This window comes from Rhamphochromis sp. 'chilingali', assembly GCF_963969265.1.
Source record: "Rhamphochromis sp. 'chilingali' genome assembly, chromosome: 16".
Lineage (NCBI taxonomy): Eukaryota > Metazoa > Chordata > Actinopteri > Cichliformes > Cichlidae > Rhamphochromis > Rhamphochromis sp. 'chilingali'.
This window is the reverse complement of record NC_137943.1, coordinates 19,645,990-19,655,832: the sequence shown is the minus strand read 5'-3', so window position 1 is coordinate 19,655,832 and position 9,843 is coordinate 19,645,990. Positions and strand designations below refer to the sequence as shown.

The window sequence follows — 9,843 nt, the reverse complement described above, 5'->3', positions numbered from 1 at the left end:
CCCCGTTAGCAGGCAACTGACAGATCTCGCGAGATTATTGTATTGCGTCATCTTTATGAGACGCGCGTACTTCTCCAGAAGCAACTCGCTGGCTAGCTAACGAGCTTGTTTTTGTTTACAAGAATGGCGACCTCTAAGAAAGGGAAGAAAGTTGTTAATCAAGAGGAACTTCGACGGCTAATGAGGGAGAAACAAAAGCAAGCCAGTGACAAGAAACGCGTCGAGTCTCCGTTTGCTAAATACAACAGTCTCGGCCACCTCAGTTGTACCCTGTGCAATGTGCAGGTGAAGTCCGAACTGCTGTGGTCGGCGCATGTTCTTGGGAAACAGCACAAAGAAAAGGTTGCTGAGCTGAAGGGAGCAAAAACTCAACCGGTGACACCGCAGAGTCAGCCACTGAAGCGGAAAGCACCCGACGACGAGGACGTTAAAGGAAAAAAGGCGAAACCCGCAGCGGCTCCTGGTCAGCCTTCGTTAGGACTGCCAGGAAATTTCTTTGAGAAACCCAGCGAGAGGGCAGCTGCTTCTTCACAGAAGACTGCAGGACTGAGCCTGCTGGCTGGAGTCTATGATGAGGACGATGATGATGATAATGAAGCTACTGGGGAGACATACAAACATAACAGTATGTTTGCACTGAAGCAATTTCCTAATGTTGTAAACCCGCTCAACATTTGGCAATAAAACCCTTTCTGATTCTGATTCTGACAGGTGAACAGGTGGCCACACATCCGCCTGCTCAGAAGGATGAAGCTGCAGGACTACCAGCTGACTTCTTTGACAGCTCCATCCCACCCACGCCTGCAATCTCCCATTCAGGCTCCATCCTCAAAGCAGACGTTCAGGAAAAGATCCCAGAGAAGAAAGACAACACAGCCGAGGCGCTCCCGGAGGGTTTCTTCGACGATCCGGTTAGAGATGCCAAAGTGCGCAACGTGGACGCTCCTAAGGATCAAATGGACAAGGAGTGGGAAGAGTTTCAAAAGGAGATCCGACAGGTGAACACAAAGTCCGAGGCCATCGTGGCAGAAGAAGACGAGGAGGGGCGACTTGAACGTCAGATTGATGAAATTGATGAACAAATTGAGTGTTACAAGAGGGTGGAAGTACTGAGGGACAGACGGGATGTGGTGAAGAGCAAGTCTCTGCCCAGAAAGCAGGAACAAGTGGACACTGGCGACAGCACTGAAGAAGAAGAGGAGGAGAATGAAGAGGAGTTGCTGGGGCTTTTGTCGCAGGACTGGAGAGCCAAAGGAGCTCTGGCCTGACTTTCTCTTGATATGTGTGACTGACCTCAGTTTTATTCAGAATATTGTTATAGCCTTCCTCAAGGTGGATGCCAATTTGTTCCAGTTTCCAAAAACTGTGAAGTTTGTGAAAATGTCTATCAAATCTTTCTCCCTTTGTATATTTCAGACTGGATTGGATATAATTCTAGTAAAAGACCTGAGTGCCACAGACACATGAGAATTGCCACTTTTGTCTTATGACACATGGGAATCCAACAATCAAACCTTTAACTGTATGTTTATTCATTGGTGCTCAAACAAAGACATTCATAAAATCTCTCATTTACATACAGTAGCAGCATGGACCCAAAATCTATGCAATGGCGACCAAAGCCAGCTAACCCATGTCCCGCAAAAACAATTAGTCGCCTACGTTAAGTTATAAATAATGCGTTCATGTTACATAAAAAGGAACATGCAAAGCACAACAGAATTAAAAAATGCAACATGTTGGATTATGTCTCTAAAGCAATTTTTTTTTTTATCATCCCAACCCCATTTACAAGGTAACTAGATTAGAATACATTTTTACAGCATACAACAAAGTCTGAATATGACAAATTTATGATGTAAGTACAACATTATGAGGCCATTTAAATGGCATAAAATGAGTCAAGTCCAGAGTGACGATCAGTGCTTCTTATACTACCTGTTACATATTGTGAGCTATGTCTTCTGCCTTTCCACTGCAATTCTACACAGGTAACATCTAAATCATTTTGTTATTGCTACATATGCCTCATGAGTTACGGCTTTAAAAATCTTTTACGTGACTTTAAGTGTTCGTAGCCCTTCAAATCTGCAAAACATCAGGAAAATGCATAAAACAGAACCACAGTCACTAGATATACATGTACAGATGGATAATATACATGATCCAAACCATCTGAATAAGGTAAATGAGGAGGAACAATCAAACTTGTATCCAGCGTAGAAAATAGCATACAAAAGTATGTTTTTGGAGAAGTAAGGAAATTGTCTAAAACCAAAACAAAAGCCTGACAAAGCTGTTTATAGTAGTCATTTGTAAACATTCATAAAATTCTATCTCATGTTCTATAAATAAAGTTTACGTGAGTTGTACCAGGTGCCGGCAGGAGGAAAGTCTGCTATACACTGACAGTTACAGCCTCAGTAAAAGCTAAATACACAAAAACTTTACATCAAGATGAGACAGTTGGTCCAAGGAACGAACAAACCAACCAACAAATAAAGACAAGTACATGAACACTGCAAGTCTTAAGATTCAGGGTAAAGCAAGAGAGTCAAAATAATTCACACTTATTTTCCATGGATTAATAATATAAACCGAGCCGTTTGTTAACATAGGAGCTGGATGTTCTATATACAGATACTCATTTGGATTGCTGTTAAAATTTAAGATGCTTTGGGGCTGACACTAAGTCGAAATGGACTCGAGGATGGGGAGCGAGTACGGGGAATGTCAGTGTCACTTTTTCCACAATCAGTAAGATAAATATTCAGTTCAGGAAAGTGCAGCAATTACAGAAAAGAGGCGGAAAACCCAAACCCCACAGACCCAGCTGGGTATTCAATACTGTTCACTGCTCTCGGTGATGATGATGTGCTCACAAACCTAAAGCAGCTCTCAGCTCCTTCATCGAATACTTCTGATCCCCGTCAGTGTCAAAGCACTTGACGATACGATGGCTGGGTGTTGATGTTCCAAATATTTCCCTCAGGTCCTCGTAGGTCAGACTCAATGAATTTTGTTCAGCATCTGTCTGCTGGAACATGCGTTCCAAGTCTGTAACAAAAAATATTTTAATTACAAACAAAATTTGTACACTTTGGAAATATTTAATTTTCTGCTAAAAGCAAAGCAACAAGTTCTGGAGCCTCCTCACTTCTGTCCTGTTAGTTTGTTTTAAAACATCACATAGCTTATTAAGATTTAAAGAAAAAAAAAATCATAAAGAACATCAGGATTCAGCATTTATGATTTTAGAGTTAGAGCCGAAATACAAGGCATATACAACCACCAACAAAAAGTTGCCCAGTCTTCAGCAGATACATGTACTGCACATATAGTGACTGGGTGGAAATGCAAACTGCAATTTCCTAATTGTAAACAAATATGGTATATAACTGCCATGGTGTGGCTCAGTTTACCACACAAAACTGAACCTGTTTAATCCAGAGGTTGTGGCATCACTGCTTAGAAAGTGACCGTTCACAGTAGTGTCCTTCTTCCGTCCTGCAATCAATACCTGCACTCATGAAATTCAATTATTTGCTCTTAATTATGTTTCATTTCATGCCAGGACATTTGACAGAAATCTAATTTCATAGGTTTAGAGCATGTCCACACATTTACAGTTTTCTAAGAAAAATGCATTTCCGCACCACTCTAGCATTAGGAACCCTACAACTGAGTCTTTTAGAAATGCCTGATATTAGGTTTGCTAGTATGTGTGGAGATGCTAAAACATTCTTCTGACAACAGATCATTTTCATATAAGTGTGGATTTAGCCTCACTGTACTACAAGGATATGAAAGGACTGCGATGGTTTTGTTCTTGCAGCGCCTCGAAAGCTCATTAACGCAATGTATCCCTTTTGCTGAATCAATGCAAAAAAAGTATCAAAATAAGATTAGGGGATTATGCGCTGGGCTATTTGTTGGCTGAAAGGTAGTCTTATCATCTTGGTAAGGTTGCCAGGCAACAAGCAGAGACTCCTTTCATTACAGCGAAGAATCAATCGTCTCATTTAACTTCACAATAAAGCCAGCGTGTGTAATTCCCAATATTTTGATTTTTTTTCTTATGAATGCTGAGATATGTATTTTATAGTGTTAGAGTGCACCTGTCAGAGAACCGATGCCAGGCAGTGACACAGTCTTTGGACATTTTGTCCAAATATGTCTCCTCGAGCGGTTTGCAGTTAAAAAGGGAGGATGCCTGCTCGTCTGTGGCTCTGTCAGCGGGGTGGTGATCTCTGTCAGAAAATACATAAATAAAGAAGAAATAAGCATTAAAATGCAACACGGGGCAAATATGACCTCTGTGATGAGCTCCCTTTTGTCTACACTTTACCCTGCACATCCCCCGGTGTTGCTTTGGTTGTTGTAGCTTCGTTCACCGCCTCAGTTGCTGGACTTTCACTGCTGACTGCTGCTTCAGGTGCTGGGTCATTGTTGTTCAACTGTACAGCAGAAGATAAAATAAAAAGTGCTTACAGTGTTCCTGTAAATCCTGGTATCAACACAACGCCACAAAATCATCAAAGGGAAGGGAAAAAAAGGCTCATCATATTACTGACGCTTTGTTTTGAGCCGTTCTCTAATGAGGCCACTCTCTGATGAAGATCTGCCACTGTAGAGAGGAGGATGTGGATCTGCTCATCAGTCCATGTGTGGTGCTGCTCCTCTGTCTTGTTAACCTCACTCATGGCTTTTCTCAGGTCTGTTATGTCCTATAATGATTAAAAAGAACATGTCAACCATCTCATAGTTAAGGGAAAATAGATTTTATACCAAGGTGTTAACAGGTTCAGGTTGACAGTGTACCTCATATGACTGCTGCAGTCATGGTATCAGGTAGATGGAAGTGTACAATTACTTTCTGTGTGTCTTTTATCTTCCTGTTGTGCTAATGAAAAATAATGTGGAGAAAACATTCTGCAGTCGTCTCGGATATTTGACCTAGTTTCACTCTGCAAACTAAAGCATCTAAGCTCCCAAAATAGATTGGCACTTGTTTCATGTATTATGGATGGAAACACAAGGCATGAATCCAAGAAATGACAGGACCTTCTTAACCCAGCAACTCCGTCAATGTAAGCTTGACAAGAACTGCAAAAGCATGCATGCATTTGTGGTTTAGCAAGTTAATCTCGCTGTGGCGAAGTTCACCTCAGCTTCTGGTTTGGATCTGTGTAACAGTTAAGCAGATCAACTAACATTTCATCGACTGAAACGCCTTGGTCATGTCTGAGTAGATATGTCTCAATTCTGAGTGAGACTGAAAGTACATTAGACAGCAGGACACCAAGTTATTTAACGCATTCATTCCAGTGCGCGCAGTACTTGTTTTATGCGCACACCTGTCTCTATACGTCCATACATAAATAATAAATAAGATCTGCAGCCTTCAGCAGCATTTGAAGGGAGCAGAGATGTAAATAAAAACAGACAAGCTGTCAAACAACATAAGTGAAATCCAACTTTGACATTGACTCATAAAATAATTTTTCAGCTTTGCTCATGTGAAATACTAAAGCTTGAAGCCCTATCCTATTTCTGAAGGAATACAGCTACTGATTATTCTGTGATGGTTGTCAGCTGCCAACACTGCATTAACCCTTCAATATTTGTGAAAAACTGCTGGGAAGGCTATACTCATGGACCCTTCTGCCTCTCATACAATTTATCAACATTGAGAAACAGTCGTAACTACTGAGACACACTGAGATATATAACCACTGGCTACTTTATTAGGCATATCTTGATAGTGCCAGCTAGGATCCCCTTTTTCCTTCAGAACAACCTCAGTTCTTAGTACATAACGAGTGGTTATTTGAGATACTGTTGCCTTCCTATCAGCTCAAAGCAGTCTGGTCATTCTTTTCTGACCTCTGGCATTTTCACCCAGAGAACTGCTGCTCACTGGATATTTTCTCTTTTTCACACCATTCCCTGTAAACCCCAGAGATGGTTATGAGGAAAACTCCCAGTAGAACGACAATATGCGAAATACTGAGACTAGCCCATCTGGCACCAACAACCATACCACATTCACTTAAATCACTTTTATCCCCCATTCTGATACTCATTTTGAACTTTCGCTCATCTTGACCATAACGACATGCCCAAATGCATGAAGCAGCTGCCACGTGTTTGGCTGATGTTCCTAAACATGCAGTTGAACAGGTGTAACTAATAGAGTGGTCACTGAGTGCATGTGGATAACACATGCACTCAATAACACAAACAAGAGGGTTGTGTACATTCTAGAAGGAAAGTAAAAAATTAAGAATAAAAATAGTTACATTTAAGTGACTAAAAATGTTTTTTGCATGTGTAACTACACAGAGCAAATTATTAAAGGGAATTTTTTCTGTTCTCTCGTTTGCTTAAATCTGCATAATTAACAATTAAAACAAAACGTAAAACCTAATTGCTTATACCTATATACACTTTCTGAATCAAGTAGCTTTAGCCATTTTCGCTTCAGTTTAAAAGACATTTTTCCTTCAGAAATATTAAAGATATCTGTGCTCCCTGACATGACACTAAGACAAAAGAAGAAAAACTGAGTGTTTAAAGCAGTCTCAGATTTTTGCTTTCAGAAATTGTTTGCGCATTTAATGTAATTATTACCTGAAATCTTTCCCAGGTTTATTATCAACATACATTAATGTAACTGCATGCAAACAATGGCCAAATAAGGAAAAAGTACAATTAGTCAACTGCAAACATACACAAGCAAGAAGTACAAAAGCAATCTGAAAGTGTGAATGTGTGGAGGAAGCGCTTTCAAGATCTGATATGCTCTTTAGTCACAACATGTAGTTGTACCAACTGTCAGTTGTTCAATCCAAACTATTACAAATGTCACTGATAAATTTACCACTGTCTCCTTCAAGTCGTCATCTTTCTTCTGAGTTTCAAGAGCAGCCTGCATAGTCTTCACATCGTGTTGTACACTTGTAAGCGTGCTCCCAATTGTAGCAACACTCTGGAAAAGAAAAATATTTGTAAAGTCACTTCTAACAAAATTTTTAAAAGGGGGAAAAAAGTACAAGGCATCTTTTTTCTGTTTTTATTACCCTTTTCTTCTCACCTTTTGAAGCTCTTCTACTGTTGTTGGAAGGCTAATTAAATCAGCAGCGGATTTCAAGTTGGCTTTTAAATGGTTTACAGCAGAGTCCAGCAAACTGATCTGTACAAATAAAAGACACAAACCATCCACTTTATTAGGAACACCTAACAAAAAATGCAATCTAATAGAACATCCCTCAAATTTACCATCACTAATGTTACAATATTCTGTTTGTTTTACATATTTAAAACAAATGTATGTGGTGCTTTTGGACTGTATTACTATTACATTATTATACTAGGTATGTTATTTTGTCCATCTTGCTTTGAATTTGAATGTTTCAGTAAAAATGTAACATGTTTGTTAATAAATTACTAAAAAGCTGACGTCTTAGTCTGGTGACTTCAACAAACTGGCATCTTTATATATTCAATCATTTTATCTCAGCAAACCTAAACTTAAGACTAAAGAGACTAAATAAATGTAAAAATCTTCTTCTTTGTTCCTACCTATCATTTCAGAAAATTAAAAAAAAATCCAATCCAATTTGTAGGAACATAAATTATGCATTTTCTTTTTTACAAGTTAACACCACAAATTAAAAAAATATACTTTAACTACTACTGTTGGCACCACTTCTATTTCATGCATTATATCTGCAATTTCGAAAACTTTTCTAAAGCAATTTTCAGCTACATGGTATGAAAAGTGCATCATCCTGAGTTAAATCTCACTCTAAGTTTAACTACCACTCAGTAGCTTATCATTAACAGCTCAGTTTTGTATGTATGACTGAGTAAATGTCGAGGTGGTTTCAAAACCTCCAGACAGACATTATGACTGACCTTTCGGTTCATTTCTGTCAGATTGGACCAGAGTTTGTTCAGGCCTCTGCCACCGTTCTCAATATCATCAAGCTGTCTCTCCTTGTTTTTCAGGTCCTCGCTTAATTTTGGTATTTCACTTGACGAAACCTTCTGGCTGGATTCCACTGTAACAAAAAACAACATAAGTGTTAAAATAAAGGAATATGTGACTGTTTAACTAGCATATAAAATGCTTGTGTACAAAGTACAAGACCTTTTTTTTCTTTTCTTTTCTTTTCAGTGATAACAAAAAGATAACAAGGTTTGTTTAGGAGTCTTACTGCTGTGCAGCTTTTCTTTCAGGGAGTCCAAATCTTCTTTCAGAGCAATCTGCATCCATATGAGCCCACCACAGGCCATGACACAGGCAGCTAATATGATGAACAGAAACAAGGGATAGCACACATTGCAGCACTGTGTGTAGCTTCTTCTGTAAAGAGAAGAAACACAGTAACGTGAGACAGCTTTACAGCCGTACACATTCTTCCATTTTTAATGAAGGAGATATTTTCAGAAAGCTGTGTGCTATGTTATGGGAATTATGAGGATTATTTGTAAGCAATCATGCTTCAGAAATCTGGATGGGTAGATTCTATACAGTCAATGATTTTCCTGATGCTCCGAGCACAGAAGCAGGAGAGTGAATTGATCTGACAATAAAGAGGTTTTCTTTTAATCTCTGCACTATAAAGGCAGTGTGCTCGATGGGAGCTGACTGTTGAAATGATGCTGAAAAACATATTTATTATTTTTACATTTTCCCATGTATCCCTGAAGTTTATAAAATAGTGACAAGCCAGTCCCAAAGCATGACACATTAAAACACAAGCACACGTTATTAAAAGTGAATTCAGAGGTAGAACTCACTTTCAGATTTTCTTTAGAAACTCAAAGTGAATTTAAGGCATCTTATTAATGAGGTCAATTGCGTAGGAAAAAACATGCTATACACACGTAACAAAATCTCGTTAAACTGCTTACTTACTTCCCAAAGTTGACTCCGCCGTTCATGCCGTTGAAGTCGTCATCGTCGGAACTCGAGTCCGATTCCGAGTCCGGAGGCTCGGTTCGGAGAAGCCGGTGACCGGAGCCCTTTTTGGTCTTCTTCCTCTTGCTGTCCCCGAGACCAATCAAAGCATTTAGCTCCTTCCTCTTCTTCATCTTCTTTTGAGGGGTCAGCGAACCCGCCGAGCCCGATTTAAACCCCACTAAATCCAATGTTTTGTCCAGTTTGGTAGATGTTAAGTTTACGGAGCGGAGCTAAGCTAACTTAACGTCCTTTTGCTAGCTTAAATTTCAACCAGGCAATGGTGCAAATAGATAAAAACACATCGGTTTTTTGGATTCTTTACCATACAAATAATGCACGAACAAAGTGTTCGGTGTGACGTTACCCTCCGACAAATAAAGGAGCTTCTCTAAAATAACTTGTTAAACGCGCTACCGGTTAGCTTCCTCGGCTAGCATCTGACAGCTTGCTAACGTTTGCTAATGCTGGTCGCCGCTGTGCTCTTACAACGTCTCATTGAATTTTAAAATTTGCTGCTCTGACCTGTGTCATTTCCGAAACACAGCATTCAAGTGTTTAAATAAATCAATACAACCTGTCGGTCATATCGTAAACATATTTCCAACAACAATTTGTTCTGCTGCCTGTGTTGTTTGGGTAGGGCGTCCCAGTAATCTCACAGCTCATTGGTCCAAAACGGTGCCACTTCCTGCGCTCCGTTTTGACAGGGAGCGAGCCATGGGAGCAAAACACCAGCCGTCCCCGACAGACAGACAGCAGTCGCACGGTCGTGTCAAAAAGTGACAGATAATATTTAAACTGTTGTAAATGACTTATAATCTGTCACTGTGAGCCAGGGTTTTGCAAATCAAAGAAGACCGATAACAGTGGAA

The 9,843-nt window shown here is 39.7% G+C and overlaps 2 protein-coding genes across 2 annotated transcripts; one reads left to right on the top strand and one right to left on the bottom strand.

Annotated features, from left to right (window-relative positions):
- The first annotated feature begins 39 nt into the window (after window positions 1-39).
- Window positions 40-1,744, top strand: znf830 (zinc finger protein 830). The gene is made up of 2 exons (XM_080906844.1): window positions 40-625; window positions 712-1,744. Exons 1-2 carry the CDS (start codon window positions 124-126, stop codon window positions 1,266-1,268), a joined length of 1,059 nt encoding a protein of 352 aa, XP_080762970.1. The 5' UTR covers window positions 40-123; the 3' UTR covers window positions 1,269-1,744.
- LOC308412466 (EF-hand calcium-binding domain-containing protein 14-like) lies at window positions 1,511-9,636 on the bottom strand. The gene is made up of 9 exons (XM_080906839.1): window positions 8,927-9,636; window positions 8,223-8,371; window positions 7,921-8,066; window positions 7,097-7,195; window positions 6,884-6,991; window positions 4,575-4,727; window positions 4,349-4,457; window positions 4,119-4,250; window positions 1,511-3,057 (listed from the first exon to the last, which is right to left on the bottom strand). The coding sequence occupies exons 1-9, from the start codon at window positions 9,100-9,102 to the stop codon at window positions 2,879-2,881; spliced, it is 1,251 nt and encodes a 416-aa protein (XP_080762965.1). The 5' UTR covers window positions 9,103-9,636; the 3' UTR covers window positions 1,511-2,878.
- Between the last annotated feature and the right edge of the window lie 207 nt (window positions 9,637-9,843).